Raw genomic sequence first — 16,513 nt, 5'->3', positions numbered from 1 at the left:
GAACAACTTGTTTGATTAAAGCCTTTCTGGACCTGACTGATAGAACAGATAAATACGCTCTTGTCTTCATGTCTACTTTAGCTTTTTAACAGGATGGAGCATGTGGTGATGAAGAGATGAATGTGCTTGGGTTTTGGAGATTGTTAAAAGCCTCTTAAACTTGATGTTTGTGTTTTACAGATTAGGGGAACGATCTGCACAGTACTTTAATTCTATAGCGTAAAATGTTTTTGTCCTCTTTAGTTTTCACTTAGGGTAAATCCGGTAGGATGATGTGTGCGAAAGTGGCTTATCTCACAATGTCAGGTGCGGTTGTTGTCACTGAGCTGTGTGTGGGGCGGCTCTGCTTCCCTGCCCCACGGCAGCGTGCGTGTAGTCCGTGTGGGCTGATGTCAGCATGGAGGCAGCCTCAGTTTGATGTAAGAAATTTGAAGTCTTGCTAAAGCAAAAGAAGATGCAAGTGGAGTGGAATTATGAGTAAATAATTGTGAAGAAAACACAAACAAGCTTCTGCATAAATGGAATTTTTTTAAAAGTGTTCAAGGGCTTTTGGAGAAACTGTTTTGGATTTGCCTAGATGTACTATGCAAATCATCCATTTGCATTTATTAGCTCACATATGACAGCCCAGAAATTTCTGAATTGAAAATATAAGTATGTTAAGGCAGAGAGCGTGGTGTGAAATGGTTTTGTGGGCCGAGAAGTGACTTGGAAATCTATACTAGAAAGATGCCAGTAGGGATCCAAGAATGTGTGGGCCTGCTGGCAAGTCCATGTCAGGCCTGGGTGGAGGAGACTTGTTCCCAGGTCCTGTGCTGGAGAAGCACTCCTTTTGTGCTGTGCTTAGTCCTGACTGAAGGCTGTCACCACGAGGGTCTAGCATCTCCCAGGACCTCCTGCAGCCAGGAGGACATCCCCTCCTGGCAGGAAAGTGCCTTGTGCCAGGGGTCCCTTGAATGTTGGTCGTTTCATCTCTTCCCACGCTAACAAGAAATGTGGAATCATAAATCAGCAAGTAATTAAGTTTATTTATGTAAAATTCACCTTTCACATTAGGAAACTGATTTTAATCCCTGCCTCAGTTTCTCTCAAGAGGCATTTACTTCATTTTCCCGAAGGGGAGCCTGGCTGGAGAGAGGGGCCCTGGCCTCAGCTTTGGCTCCTGCTTGTGTGACTTCCTGCCGGCCCCCATGGCAAGTGGGGGGATCACAGGGCTGAATTTGAGTCCAGCACTGTAGCTGATTGGCTCTGAATGTGAGTGAATTGCTCTGTTTCTTTGAGTCCGTTTCTTTGTTACCGAAGGCGGTGACGTGCAGGGGACTCAGTCCTGGTTCTACCAATTAATTCCTGGTGTGTACAGACGGGCCTGGGCCTCTGTTAGGTCACCTGTTCAGTGGGCGGGCACAGTAAAAGTAGCTACTTCGGGGGTTGCTGTGAGGATTAAATGAGTTAATGTATATGAAGTGCTGAAACATAATGCTCAAAAATTAACTGTCATTGTTATTTTTTCTTTTCCTTTTTTTGTTATTGTGCAATGAATTTCTCATTTTTTATCTTTGTGCAAGCAGTACATGTTCATTGTTGAAAATTGAAACAGAAATCAGAAAACATACAATTCTGTTATTCGCTGTTGATACTTTGTGTATACATATATATGTATATGCTCTTTTAAAAGAAACATGAGTATACTTAAAATCAGAGGAATCACACGACTTCTTACGATTTTTCTATAATCTCCTGTTCACTCACTGGCTCGCATGATCACAAATAACAGGAGATCCCTCATTTTAACTTGACCCCGGGGGCCAAGCTTTTCCTTTTGTATTTCTGAGGTTGCTCAGGCTGAAACACTTACCTCAAGCTGCAGTTCAGTTTAATATGAACAGCTAGAAATGTGCAGCTTGATTTATCTGTGGAATTGGACTATTTAAAAATCACGGTGCACCTCTAACTTAGTGTATTACTGCTATAGGTACATGACAGTGTCTCTTAGCTAACATGTTTCCTCTTTTCCTTTAGTTTTATTTGGATCAGAATCTACTCCACTGCCTTTTCGCCTAAAAGATTTAATTGGGAAGTTCATTCAGTAGAGAAGACAGCTGTGTCTGTGAGCTTACTGTCAGTTGAGGATAAAGAAGCTGGATACTGGAAGAAAGAATATATTACAAAACAAACAGTGTCTGTAAAAGCAGCACTAGCTGAGGTTCTCAGACCTGTCAACCCTTACACGGGCCTCCCAGCTAAAACCAAGGAGGCGCTCAGGTACGCAGTGTCATCTGCACAGTGGGCAGTGGGCACTTGAGAGTGCTGTTAAACATTGCGGTGTGTGTCACTTTCTAAAAGGATGGTGTCCGCTCCAAGTGCTGTGCACAGAGGACATACGTGAGGTTTATATTGTGAGGTACTGTCTGATATTTGTGTGGGTTTCTGTGCGTCTGTAGGGTAGATAGTGTCTTCCCATTCCATATAAATGGCCCAAAGTTTTACGAAAAGCAGAAATAACCTAGCAGTCTGCTCTAGTAAGGCAGGAACGGTCAAGGCATCCCACCTTCCGGGCGGAACGTCTGTCTTCTGTACCTGTGTACAGCCCGTACTGAGGACGTAGGAGGTGCTCAGCAAGTGGCAGGAAGGTGCCAAGAAGCGTGAGCAGAGAGCTGTTGGTGACGCGAAGTGATGTCGGGCATGTTCTGGCCCTCGGCTTTGGCTTGTCGGGCGTAGATACTTTAGACTCGACGTGTGAAGTAGACTTCAGCATGTTTTTTCTTCCATGAGCCCGTTTTTAGCTTGCTTTTCTGTCTCCAGAATATCGGGTTTAGGTTGGGTAATTATACTGAAGGAGAAGAGTGGAAGAGAGCACGTCCTGAAGCACGTCGATCTCTCCATCAATGACGCGTCAGCTACAGCCGTGTGGTATGGCAAACACTGGCCACGACTGGCCGCTCTGTCAGGGCTAGATCTGTGCGGGGTGATGCCAGTTTTTATGCACCGGCCTAAAACCCCCTCCAAAAATGGGTAAGTACTAATTCAGCAGAACTTTCAGGTGAGAACATATTATACGTAAATACTAGTTGGCATTACTGTTGTCATTTAAAAATACAGCCAGTGTATTTTAATTTGATTGCATCTTGAAGACTTGTCTCTCATTTTGGGTCAGTATAGAAGAGGAGAAGGAGTTGATCACATTTCTGATCAGATGTAAGTTTAGGTTCTTCCTACCATGGTTATCTGTGATGGGGAATGACCTCTAGTTAACAAAGTCCCCTGATGGCTGGCTAACCTTTGGAAGTTTTTAGTTTTAACCATTTTTTCATGAAGATATACAAAACTATTATGTATTCCTGCTTTAGTGAACAGCGCAGTCAGTAATCACAGTTCAAACATTAGGTCATAAAGTCATAATTTTTAGTTATATTTATGTGCCTTTCTGTTGACCCTACTTGTGCAAGTAACTTACTTTGCCGGGCCTCCACTTTCTAATCTGTGAGCTGGGGTGGTGGTGGTGATGGTGCCCTAGCATGTAGTACGCATGGCTGCTGTGAGTGCATTGACCAGACACATGGGTATCACACTGCTGGTGAGTATTGGGTACTTATTCTGTCCACTCACTATAAGGCTTGCATCTTGCTTTTTCCAACAAACTGCTTATTTTTCTCATCTTTAGTCATTTTCTCCTAAAAGCTGAACTGTGGCATGTGGAGCATCCTGATCTGAGCAAGCAACTGTGTTTGTGTAAAATTTACAGCCAATTTACAGGTCATGGCTGCCTTCTCCAGGGCTGGCTTCCAGCCCTTGACCTCCAGTGGGCGGGCTGACACCGTGTCTCATGCCTCCACGTGGCACCGGTGTTTACTGCTCCCTGGCCTCCCAGCCTTGCTGCCGTGGTCCCACCTGTGGGTTCCTCTCACACACACCCTTGCTGTGAAGGTGTGCAGAGAGCTCATGTGTCCTGCTGTCCAGGAGGGGCAGTGTTCTTCCTTGGGTTTCCTCCATCCGGGCCGTGTTTGCAGCATTTAGCTGGGCACCTTGATTGTGGCTCCTCCCTTTGGGGGCGGCTCTGTGGGCTGCCCAGTGGTCACTCTCAGCTGTCAAGCTGTCTGTCTGAGGACCATGCTTCTTAGTGCTGGGAACGCCAGGCTTTGCCGCATTCTGCAAATGCTCTTACTGCTGTGAACAAGAATACACGAGTTCTTTTTCCTGATTATATTACAGAAGATATTTTGAAATACACTTTTTAGAATGATACTTCTGTTTGGATAGATCTCTGAAATTTCATACGGTATCATGATGGACAGAAGATTTGTCTAATGTGGTGTGTGGTTTTAAGCACTATGAGATGCTGTTGGGGCATGAGTCCACAACGTGTGTACCAGTCAAACAACATGTTCCTTGGCATGTCATGAAATATTTTATCGGTATTAGATCAAAATTAACATGATTGTGAAAGGCTCATTTGAATGGATAGTTTTGAACTGTGAAGCTCAATTAAAGATAGTGTGCTCCTGAAAGCTGCCATCCAGGTCAGGAGTACAGATACTGCAAGTGACGGAAATGCTACAATTCATTGGGAAAATTCGTGTGCTAGAGTTTCTTCCCATTAAAACTCAGTGGACTTCAGCCAGCATTGGATAAATTGTGGTGAACAAACACAGAAGGTGTATTTCAGGAATCCGTTTGGACCTGCATTTTAATTGCAGGTTTGTAAGCAAATACTTTCATCGTGCAGAAACAGGGATCCTTACATGCATCTGTGTGACAGCAAAGGAGAGATGTGGCAGTTCATTTGGGTCTTTTTTGTTTCCTTCATGAGATTTTTTTTTAACAACAGTGAAAGCCTTAGGTAATTTGCAACTTCAATTTTCATTAAATTTTCTCCTTTGCTAGTGTTCTCCATTCTGCAGTTTGTGGGGTGTCTCCCCATATTTGTGAGAAAGGTTGGGTTAACATCCACCTTGGTTTCTCTGTCGGTAGGCCGGGAAGTCAGGGTGCATGGGGTGAGCACGTTCCCTGCGGGGTCTGTTCCCGCTGCTCAGCCATGTTGACCAGCGTTCTCTAGTTAGGGGTGCACTGAGGAGTGGCCAAGGGGGGATTTCACAGCCCCCTGGCCTCATCTGTCCCCACCAAAATGGCAGTCCCCCACCTGTGAATGAAGATCAGCCTGGACCGTTTTGGAGCTAAGGCTTCAGCTCCGGCCCCTGACCCCACCCCTGGGTCCCCAGCCTGTGTTTGACACCCTCCTAGTGTGCTCTGCCGGTGCTGAGTTTATGTTTAGGGATGCATCATACGCAGCTCACCCACCTGCCTCTCCCTGCCCCAGGTGGCTCTCAGCCCAAAGAGGAGCTCCGAGATTAGAATGCGGGGCTGGGGCTGTGCGGTGCCACAGAGCGGTTTGGATGCTTGAAGCTCTCCTCTGCTGTGAAACAGTGCCAGGGCCCAACTCCCTGACATTCTAATTCTTTAACTTAATGAACATTTGAACCCCTATCGCCTGCTGGCTTGGCCCTAAGTGCGCCAGTGACTCTTGGATGTGATGTGGCCCCGGCTCCGTAGGGGCTTCCCTCTAATGCTGAGCTGTGTCATTGACTTTGGAGATCACATCCCTCTTGTAGTTGCCTGAACCATCTTTACGTTCCTGGGAATGACAAACATCTGTCTGCCATTATAGTGCTTATAAAATGTTTCACTCTGTTGATTTTAAGTCTTATGATGAATAGAGAGTTGAGTTGTGTTTCCTGACTGACTTACTCTTAGACACTAATTCTTACAGTTCACAGTGTATCTCCTTCATAGAAACATACATAGTTTTGTTTTAAATTTATTTTCTGATGTTAAAATTTTCATTTTCTCTGAGGTATTCTTGATAGTAACTTTAAAAAGTATATCTGCTTTCAGCTAGCCTACCGAGACCACATGCTTTCTTGTCATTTAATGTATTTTGCCTTTATGCATTATCTGACTCAGGAATGCAAATGAGAGTCTGCCTTGACCGCAGCATTGTGCCGGGTTTGGAGGGAATGGAAAGCGCTTCCACCTCTTCCTTTCATGACCCTAATGCCACCTGTGCCCAGGCCACTGAGTGAGCGGGCGGGAGGGAGGGACACTGCATGAGAAATGGGCCCGCTGGCCTTTCACTTGCACAAGCTGCTCATGTCCTTGCCCGTCAGTAGGTCACTTGTTAACAGCGTGCACACACTTCAGAAATATTTTCAGATAACACAACACTAAAGAGAACTGGTAACACTTCAGAGGTGAAAGCTCATTTCTCTTTCCTCTCTTCGGCATGGATGTTCACAGACCTCGATGGCATTCATTAATGGCAGAGTACAATCTGAGTGATCTAACTGGATCCACCATGATTGGCTGTGATGGGCTCATTCGGATCTTCTGCCTCAACCCAGGCCTGCTGGTGGGGCTGTGGAAGGTGAGAGTCGAGTCCCTGCCCACGCCATGCGGTCTCCTCCCTCCGCTGTCCTGCACCCACCCGCTGGAGCATCCTCTCAGCCCTGTCACCCAGTGCCCTCCAGGAGACCCTCTGTCCTGCCGGGGCCACGGCTGGCGCCTCCTGCCAGGTGCCCGTTCCTACTGCAGTGTCCTGGCGCTGCCCGAGTCTCTCTCAGCACGCGTTCTGAGCCTGTGGGGGTGGCGTTGAGTGTGCTCTGCCCTCAGGATGAAGTGTCTGAGGAGTTATCCTTTCCCACCAGATAAGGTCTCTTTTTCACTAGGTGACACTCTTGGCTGGCTCCCTTGTCGGGGGTCATTTTCTGGGCAGGCGCTTCAGTGAAAAGCATCATAGTGTAGTGTTCCTCTGTGCACCACAGGTTTGTTGAAATCTGTGGCTTTGACCTGTGGCTGTTTTAAGATAGCAGTTTACACACTGTGTTCTGAGAATAACAGCGCGCATCTTTACGTGGTGACTGGACAGAACCAGGTCTGCAGCAGCCGCATCCTCGGACCCTTTCCTCAAGCAGCCGTGGCAGTTGGTCCCTGTCCCTCCAGCTTCCTGAGGGGGCGTGACTTGTGGGCCGGGCACAGGCACTGCTGTGCTTGCTTTGTGTTTCTTGACCTGCACTGGTCAATCTTTGTTGGCCCCCCAGTCACGAGGACTATGATCTGATTGTCCTCCCTTGGACTGCCAGAGAGCAGGTCCTTCACATTTACATTCTGGGTTCCCCCGAGTCAGCTGTGAGTTTGGGGAGGAATGGAGACCAGTTCCTGTATAGTCACGTTTTCTGCTACTCAACCCGACCGATGAGTGGAGTTTGAATATAATCATTCACTGGCTTTGCCAAGTCAAGCAGGTACTCGAGAGAGGAATGTTATGCTACTAAGGTTAAGTATTTGTGGAATTAATCATGTATCTTTGAAGGTCTTACCAGTATTGTCTTGATTTTGGTAAAGAGTTGGAACAACCTGGAATAAATAACATGTGTTATTGAAACCATCATACATAATGCAGTGTTCTGATGTCTCACAAGGACTAGGATGTTAACCCTTCAGATACTGCACACTCTGCATGTTTGGGTTGTCACTAGGACACTAAGCCTCATTAGGCAGTAATAATATTTTAGTAGTAATAATGCAGGTGCACTGTGGAAACCTTAGTTGTAAGAAACTGCATCCATCTGCAGGATGAATGCCATTGATGCTCACAATGCCATTGTGAAAAATTAAAATATTTCAGTTGAAAAATGTATTCTTTTTAATTAACTTTCAGAGGGAGGAAGAACTGGCTTTTGTTATGGCAAATCTTCATTTCCATCACCTTGTGGAGAGGAGTGCATTAGGCTCGGCCACTGTGTATGTATTTGTGTGTGGGTGTATCACTTTTTGTGTAGTCGACGTAAAGATTAGAAGTTGATACCATCTAAATATCCTGAGAATAATTACAAATATACTTTGTTTTTAGTCAGCAGCCAGGCATAATTATTTAGCTCTTGCTGAAACAATTGGATTATTCATGAGCACACATTTACTTTCTTTGTTCTGGGTTAAGGATTATGTCCCTAGTGGAGTATTATTTATAAGGGCAGGATAGCTTCATTACTCCAAGATGCCAGGGCACTAATCCTCTGTATGCATCCTTGGTACACATGCAGACCCATGGCTTCTTGGCTGGGCAGGGCTGGCAGATGTGCTTTTACTGGGTCTGTACAGCTTGTGTCTCCAAATGAGTTTGAAGGTCTTCAGGAGGTGAATATACATTCAGTTTCACTACAGCTCTCATGCTCATTTTAAAAAATCACCTGCAAAGCTCCTGAATGCTTTTGAGTTTGTTACCTTATATATAAAGTTTTTCTTACTGAATAAAACTTTGTTTAGCTTTGGGTCTTCTGCTCAGGGTCCTGACCTGTAGGTCTGCTACGTGGTGCATTTTCCTGCTGAGCAGGTCTGCTCCGTGGCTCCTGGCCCCCTGGGTGCAGGGCGCCTTTGCCGACCTCTGCTGCCCTGGGACAGGTCTCAGAAACACGTTGGCCTGTGGTGGTCCTGTGGACACCTGTGGAACTCATATCTCTGCCTGTTTTTATAGAAGTTGGTGAAGTACAGAGGTAATCAAGTATAGAAGAAACAGGAGTTGTTTGAGTTCATGGTATGAATATGATTGGGAATCCTACACAGAATTGATATGATAGCTGGTGCTTTGAATGGATGTTAATATTTTAAAAGGGTTTTTTCAATTCGAGCATTTTATCTCTGGTGTTGACAAATTTGTGTATATGCTTTGTTTTGCTTTTTAGCCCTTATGAGCCGCCTCCTCATAGCCCCCTTTTGGATGACAACCCAGAATATGGACTGCATGACTACCAACTCCATGTTGATATGCACAGCAGTGGAATTTCCTACCTGAGTGGCACATTTCGCAGTCTCTGTACCAAGAAAGGTGAAACGAATTGACTTTTTCTTTCAGTTTGAAATTAGGAGATTGGAGCCAACAGAGGACCAGTTTTATATCTGAGTGAAGCTCTGTGCTCCTAACGAGTCATTGCATCTCTGTCGGCTCGCTGTCCTCCCAGGCCCTCTGGCATTCTAGGTCTTGTGAAATACCTGGCCAACTCTCATCTCAGTAGCTTCTGGCTCTGGCGTCTTCATCACCATCTCTCTGCTCTACCTTCTAGAATATTCTCTGTGCATCTTTTCTATCGATACTTTTCTTGTTGTTTTGACTGCTCCCACCTTCCCCCACTTCTTCTCTTTATCTCAAAGGAATCTGGTAAATTTGCTAACAGGGCCAGTGTAGCATCTGTCCAAGATAAGAATAAAGGGACATCAGCCCTTCTGTACAGACTGCTTCAGTGTCTGTCACGTTTACCAAAGCTGAGACAGAGGCTGCAGTCGAAAGAGAAAGGGTGGGACTTCAGCCCCCCTGAAGGGGAGAAGGCATGTAGAGTGCCCTCAGCTCTGGTTTGTCTGCCTGCCTCCTCTTGGTGTCATTCCTCCATATCCTTTAAACTTGGAGTTCGATGTATAAACTTGCACAGATATTCTAGTTTAACAGTTTTGGTAATATTTCATAGGGGAAACTAGGTACGTTATTTCCAAATATCCTGTTCTCCCAAATTCTTCTACCTAATGGATTTGACATCCATTATTAATCCCTGCCTAAGTCAATTTTTTTTTGAGTTTAGAAAACGGTGTTTTGCTTAGCACATCATCATTTCTACATTCATTAGCTGAGCTTTTTGTAAAGAACTTTCATCAACTGGGTGATTTCTTATAATGGAGGGCAAATGCTTTAGTCCTTCTGCTTTTAACCACCAACTTTCTGACTAAGAAATTGCTGTGAAGTCGCCTCCTGTGGTGAGGTGGTTCTGCGTGGGCTCTCTGCGCTCCCTGTCTTGTTGCGTGTCTTTGGACTCTTGTGTTTTGTTTATTCAGTAACTTATAATTGATTACAGACATCACTCCTTTTGAAGCTGCAGTTGTCCCCAGCTTGGTCCGTGGGATCTGCCCCGAGCAGGCTTCTGTGCCCTTTTATTGCACTCCCATTAGGCTCTGAGTCCTCTTTGCTTTTTGATTTGGAAGACTGCTAGGTTTTCTGTACTTGCTGGCATTTTTATTAGAATTATATCAAATGTATATATTAACCTGGGTAAACTGACTCTTTGTTGTTGAATGTCCTATCCAAGAATGTGGAATGTCTTTCATTTTTTTCAAAAATACTTTTTTTTTATGTCTTTTGGGAGTGTTTTAGAATTTTCTTTATATTAGTTTTGCACATTTCTTGTTAAGATCTTTAGTAAGCATTTCATCTGTGTTCCTTCTCTTCCATTTTGTTTTCTAAATGTTTTGTAATTCTTTGTGTGTTTTTGGTCTCAGGCCATGCTAATCTCGTAGGATGAGTTGGGAAGTACTTACAATTCTTGAATTTCTTGGAGGATTTTGCATAGAATCGGTAGTATTTCTTCCTTAAATGGTTGTTAGAATTCATCTGTGAAGCCATCAAGGCTTGCAGCTTTCTTTGTGGGGAGGTTTTTAACTACAGTTTCAATTTCTTTTGTAGATATAGGGCTATTTTTAGGTCATTTCTTCTTGAGTGAGCTTTGGTATTTTGTTTTTCAAGAAATTGTCTACATATTAATTATGTTACGATCAGTGGGTTCAGGGATTTCTCAGTCTGCTCCTTCTATTCTAAATTTTTCCACGAATGCCTGCCAAATGATGTGCACCATATGCATTGTTTTATCAGAGGTTACAAAATGATGACTTCCTAGTTCTGTCATGCCTCCTATGTCTATTATGCAGTATTCTTCTGTAAAGAAGGGTTTCCTCTTATCAGCTATTTAGTTACTATGAAATACAATCAGTACAGGAAAGGCAGGGTGTGTACTTGACTCTTTCTCTTCAAGTTGTGGAAGAGTGATTAATGCTCTGTCTTCAGAGATGACTTGTAAGTTTTTTTAGGGGAAGTATTATTATTATGAACTCAAGAATTAAAAAGTACAGTTTATATATTTTAGTCTATTTGCAGTCATACTCTTTTTAGTGTTGCTGTGGTGCTCAAGTCACCCTGTCACCCGTTGCCTTCGCTCATTTCTTCTGACCAGTCACCCTTGGCGGTTTGCTTGTGTTCTGCATGACACATTGAGCGAACCTCCAGCTTGGTTTGTCAGTTTCCTCCCCAGGCCTGGAATCAGCCATTTTCCCTGGGAATTCTGGTTCTTTTTAGTTCCCGCTACGCCGTGATATTTAGAGACCATAATCTGGATCCCCAGGATGCCCATTCCTCTTGAATTTTCATTCCTTTTACGGTTATGAGGAAGCAGAGCTAAGAAGTTTATAGATTTTATAATGTGAGTAAATATTCATGCATTAATTTAAAGATCTTAGGGTTTTTAATTAACTTATTTGATTATATACCTATATCTCTTAGGCCGAAAGTCTTTGTTCCAAACAACATCAAAATACATAATTTCAAAAAAACAATACTGATATTATAATAGTGAGCCTCTTGAATGCTCTTTAAATTAAGATTTTTCTTGTGGTTCTTGATGTGGTTGAGATGCACTGTGGTTGAGACATGCAGTCATGTTGCCTGACACAGCGCTCTGGGTGGTTGTGCTGCCACTTTGATGTACAATTAGAGTGATTCTTTCATTTGTTTTCATTTTTCAGGGTTGCTTTGTTTCTGTTTTTGCATTTAAAAAAGATTACATAAGATTTACATGTTTCCAAAGTTGAGACTGTGAACCGGGAAGTGCAGGGGGCTTGCTGGCCTCCTTGTACCCTCACCCTGTTCTTTCCCTCCCCAGGTAACCCTTCCATTAGCCATGGCTGCTGCTTTAAATGTTTTTAAAAAGTATATACCATGCTGTACATCAGTATTTTCCTGTTTCTCCCAGATTTTTACAATGAGGCACATGAGCCTCCTTTTAAGTTCCTTGCTTTTTCCCGATTAACAATATATTCTGTAGAACAAGATAGAGGTCTTTGCCATTTTCACTTTTTAAAACAGGTATAGGTAGGTGGTTTGTTAATAGTTTCTTTCCATGGTTTCCAGTCTTTGCTGTTGAAGATAGTGGTATAGTGAATAGCCTGGTTCATGCACTTTGTATTTTCCCGTCTTGCCTTTGGAATACTTTCTTACAAATAGGATTGTGGGTCAAGGGTAAATGCACGTATGACTTTGAAAGACGCTGCAAATAACCCTCTAGGAGGGGGTATTAAGATAATAAAATGTTTTGTTACTGAGTATTTTTGTTCTAGGTTTTTGTTAAGTGTTTTTACAAGTTAAGAAAGTTTCTATAGATCAGTTTTATAGATTAGTTTCTATAGAAAATTTCTGTAGATTAAAATCAGGAATTGTTAAATGCTATCGAATGCATCTTTGGTAACTATTGATGATCTTTCTCCTTTATACTATTAATACAGCAAGTTTCATTAATATGTCTTCTAATGGTAAACATCCTAAAATCCTAAGATACGCTTTTCTTGTATGCTGCTTTTTAAGTTATCAGTTTTGGTTATTTGGCATTTACTTTTTTTCCATTCATATTCACATACTGGAGCATCTGTAGTTTTCATTAAAAAAAACTTTCTGATGAAATTATCAGGTTTTCTACTTTTTATGAATTGGTTTTAGTATTCATATGATTACCTAGAGAATCATCTTCCTTTAGGTTTATTTTGATCTTTCTCTAGTTTCTTGAGTTGACTGCTTAGAATATTTAATTTTCAGGGTTTCTTGTTTCTCTTCAGGGCTCTTGTGCTATGCCCAGAATCTTGGACTCAGATTTAGAAAGGAATTGACAGGTGATCAAGAGAATTCAAGCCCCTCTCGGCTTGCATGAGCTCTGCAGCCTCGGGTAGTGGTCCTGCCCTTCGAGGGTCCCACTTAGTTTTTCAAAGGCATGTGCATTCTTTCTTCTCTGGGCTTTATCCCATTTACCTTTCTCTTGTCACTTACAGTAACTTACAGTAGAGAATAAAACTTTGTCTCTCCTCCCAGTGTGTGCTGCTGAGGGTCCTCCTCCTCCTAGTGTCCCAGGCAGTGCACACGTACACGTGTGTGGCTGCTGGGACACAGAAGGCCGAGAACTTAGTTTCTCACTCTCCATGGTGCCAACACCCTGTCCTGTGGTGCCCCTCACTTCCAGCACTGCCTGTCTGCCGCGCTCTGCAGTCTCCTCCCCGGCCTGATGGCCATGCCCTCCAGGGGTGCGGTCTGTTAGGTCTAGGTCTTTCCGTGGGTACCTAAGAGCTACTACTCTCTCCAGTTCTAAGCAAATACAGCATAATGATTAAGCTTTGTGTGCATTCTTCAAACCATAGCTGTGCCCTTACTAATGAAGGTGATAGTGACAGAGAACATTTATGGGCACTTGTTACATGTTCTTGCTGAATGTTTTGTATTTATGGTAATTATTTAACTTAATCTTCATTGCAAGGCCTGTGGGTTGGGTGCCTTTATCTCTCCTGTGTTACTGACGAAGTGGCTGGAGCTGGTCGTGTAGGTCAGATCTCTAGTGACGTGAGCTCTTGCGGAGCTGAGCTCCATCTGTGTTCAGGCAGGCCTGACTCCAGAGCTGAGAGTCTTAAGCGCTTGGCTACACTGTCTCCTATATATTTGAACTTCTCAGTGGTGTGCTTCCAGAGTGTATCTTCTTGTGTGTGGCTCTGTTTGTCTTTACAAAGTGCTGGCGTGGTAAGGGTGGTCAGGTAGGGCCCAGCTCTGCTGGCTTGCTGGAGCAGACTTTAAACCCGTTTTCTGTTAATGTTGCTGACTCACTGAGAAGGTTACATGGTTATTATAACATGAAAGAGGCTAAGTAAAATAAAGGAGATTGGGAAACTGACGTGGGACTCATTCACTTTTCATTTGTTGTTTTCACAATAAGAAGACAAATTTTCAGCAAAAAAGACTCCCGTTTCCTCTGCGTGTGGCTCTGTGATTAGGTGTCAGCAGAGGGCACTGTTGCCATCAGAGTCTTTCTCTCATTTAAAAAAAGTACTGACTACAATGTCCTCCACAGTTTTGAGAAACCCTCTTGTGGGACCGTGTGGTATATTTAGTACGTTCTGGCTGTGGTATTGCACTTGGGGCTGACAGCACTTTGCCCCTGTTGTTGAAGAATATTTTCTTCCTACCAAGGATAAAATGTTTTACCATCATGTCCCTTGAATTGAGGTGTTGGTCATTTTGTAGGGCCATTTCTAGCATTCCATCTTTAATTAAGAACTCTGAAGATGTATCAGTTGAGTCCACAAATTCATTGCAGTTCAACTTAAAAATCCCAATGCCAGTTTATGATAAAACTTGCAAAGGTAGTCTAAAATCCATTTAGAAATAGACATATGTATGTGAATGGCTGACAACATTTTTGCTTTAAAATGTTAAGTATGAGACACTAAAATCTTTACTGTATGTGATATGTGTATTGGCTACACAACAACAGCAAAACCCCATGCAGCTACCACGCGGTGTAAGAAACACCCAGTACCGGGGCTCTGGAGCCACCTGCGTGTCCCTTCTGCTCTTACCTACCTCCTTCCTGCCAGTTCTGTATATTGTGCTAGCACTGTTCTGTATGTTGTAGTAATTATCCCCTTGCTTTTCCTTTTTTGTAATTAAACTTCTTTGTATTGTGAAATGATACATAGAGGAATGCAGAAAATTAATTATTGTAAAGCAAACACCTGTGTGATCACCATCCAGGTCTAAAGTTTTGAAAATGAATAGTAAGGGGACTGGCCTGACCAGATGTGAAGCTCACTACAGAACCACAGTAACCCAGAAAGTATGGTTTCATTGAGTGACAGATGCCCAGGTGAGTGGTGCCGAATACCTGTATGGCTCCTCCTGTCAAGTTATTCTGATAAATACTGGACTTAGAGTAGAGCAGTCAGTAGCTATTTTAATTAATTGTACCATGATATACCTATATATCTAAGAATGTCTTCATCCTTTGGAGGGTATGTATGTATTTCTTCGGAGTGTAGTTTAGAATGTCTTGTTTAGATGCTTTGCCTCAGATTGGCTTAAGATACCACTGGAATTGCCTTTGCAGGGAAAACGGGTCACTGAAGGACCCGGGCCGTGTTCATGTTCAGGTAGGACCATCCCAAGGAAGCATTCAGACTGAGTACTGGCCATTTGGGGCTCACTGCCTCTTGGTCACAATATTTTCTTAGAACAAAAAATCCCTTTGTTCTATTTTCTGAGCTTTGTCTCATGTACTTTGCTAACAAGGGTCTTTGGATTTTTTAATTTTTTAAATTTTTTATAATGCATTTTACTGAAAACAGACCAGAAGACCCCTAATTGGTTCTTGGTGCCTGGAGTGAGACTCCTGAGACGAGGAGGAGAGGATCAGGCCGGATCTGACGCAGAGGCAGATGCCCAGGGGTGAGCATCCCCTCTGTGGCCCCCCAGCAAGGCCCCTGCTCTCACCTAGTGCCGTCCTCCTGCACCTGAGGCCGTAGAGAACGCCTCTGGGGTTTGCATGCCGACGCTGGTCCGCCGGGCTCAGTTCCCAGGCTGGTGACCACCAAGCCCTCCTTTATTTTTCACCCTTCATCGCCGCCCTTTCAGATCAGAGCAGGTTCTGTTCTGGCAGCCTTTTTTGTAGCCTCAGGAGTAGCCTCAGTCCTCATTTCCTAATAGATGGCCCCTGACCCTCCCTCAGCTAGGCACTGTCAAGGGGTGGCGTTTCCTACCTCTCAACACTACCTTATGGTGAATAAAAAGGGTCTGAGTCCCTTCTTCTTTCCCTGAAGGTTTATTTGACTGCTTCTCCTTGGACTTTGTCACATTTTCCCCCCAAGGAACTTTGTATTTTTATGTGTTCTGCTGCTTTGACAAGTCATGGCTGCATTAAGAGTTTTCTTAAAGGATTCATATTATCTTTCAAAGAGGAATTTATGTCCCTGAATGTGTACATATTTGCTAACCACTGCTTTGTGCACTGCCTCTAAAATCAAGCTAAAAGGAAGTTTAGATGACAAAATATTCTGTCGCCTGAACTGGATTTATGAGAGACGAGGGTGGGGGGCGTAAGCTGTAGAGGAGGTACCGAGAGGGTGCCTGTACGTGGGGACTGGCGAGCTGGTGAGGGTGCCTGTACTGTGGGTTTTTTCTGTGGACCTTGTCTTCTCTTCTTTTGGCAACATTGAGGGGCTGTTGGGTTGGGTCTCCAAGACCTGCCCCAGGTTTGGGAGCACTCACAGGACTCAGGATATAGTTCTGTAACTGGTAAGATTTATTACAGTGGAAGGGTGCAGAGGAAAATCAGCCAGGGGCAGAGGCTCCCGGGTGAAGGCTGGGGGCTCAGGTGCGTATTCCTGGGGCCTCTCCCTGCGGGATCACCTGCGGTGTCCATATTTTCTCCCAGAATGGGTTGAGAACATCTGTGAGAGGTTTTCCGGGGAAGCTCAGTAGAGCCTCAGCCCCGTGGGGCCCTCCCTGGGGGCTGGGTCTCTGTAGGCCTCCTGCCTGGCATTGCCCAAACCCCAGGCCCTGGGGAGAGGAGGTGTGTGGCGTGAGCGCACTCCTGGTCCAGACTCTTCAGGCGCAGTGACCGCT

At 44.1% G+C, this 16,513-nt stretch overlaps 1 protein-coding gene across 3 annotated transcripts in view; it reads left to right on the top strand.

Annotated features, from left to right (window-relative positions):
- Positions 1 to 16,513, top strand: part of FBXO15 (F-box protein 15) — a 47,953-nt gene that overhangs the window by 18,607 nt on the left and 12,833 nt on the right. Inside the window, exons 4-9 of one of the 3 annotated variants that reach the window (XM_073213218.1) lie at positions 2,020 to 2,262; positions 2,803 to 3,012; positions 6,292 to 6,418; positions 7,712 to 7,794; positions 8,733 to 8,875; positions 15,238 to 15,337. In XM_073213218.1, the coding sequence (XP_073069319.1) occupies positions 2,020 to 2,262; positions 2,803 to 3,012; positions 6,292 to 6,418; positions 7,712 to 7,794; positions 8,733 to 8,875; positions 15,238 to 15,337 (906 nt within the window). The remainder of the gene's footprint in view (positions 1 to 2,019; positions 2,263 to 2,802; positions 3,013 to 6,291; positions 6,419 to 7,711; positions 7,795 to 8,732; positions 8,876 to 15,237; positions 15,338 to 16,513) is intronic. The other 2 variants (XM_017644507.3, XM_017644508.3) reach the window with 2 other exon arrangements.

This window comes from Manis javanica, chromosome 9, assembly GCF_040802235.1.
Source record: "Manis javanica isolate MJ-LG chromosome 9, MJ_LKY, whole genome shotgun sequence".
Taxonomy (NCBI): domain Eukaryota; kingdom Metazoa; phylum Chordata; class Mammalia; order Pholidota; family Manidae; genus Manis; species Manis javanica.
Note: the sequence above shows the minus strand (reverse complement) of the source record. Positions and strands in the feature narration are given on the sequence as shown.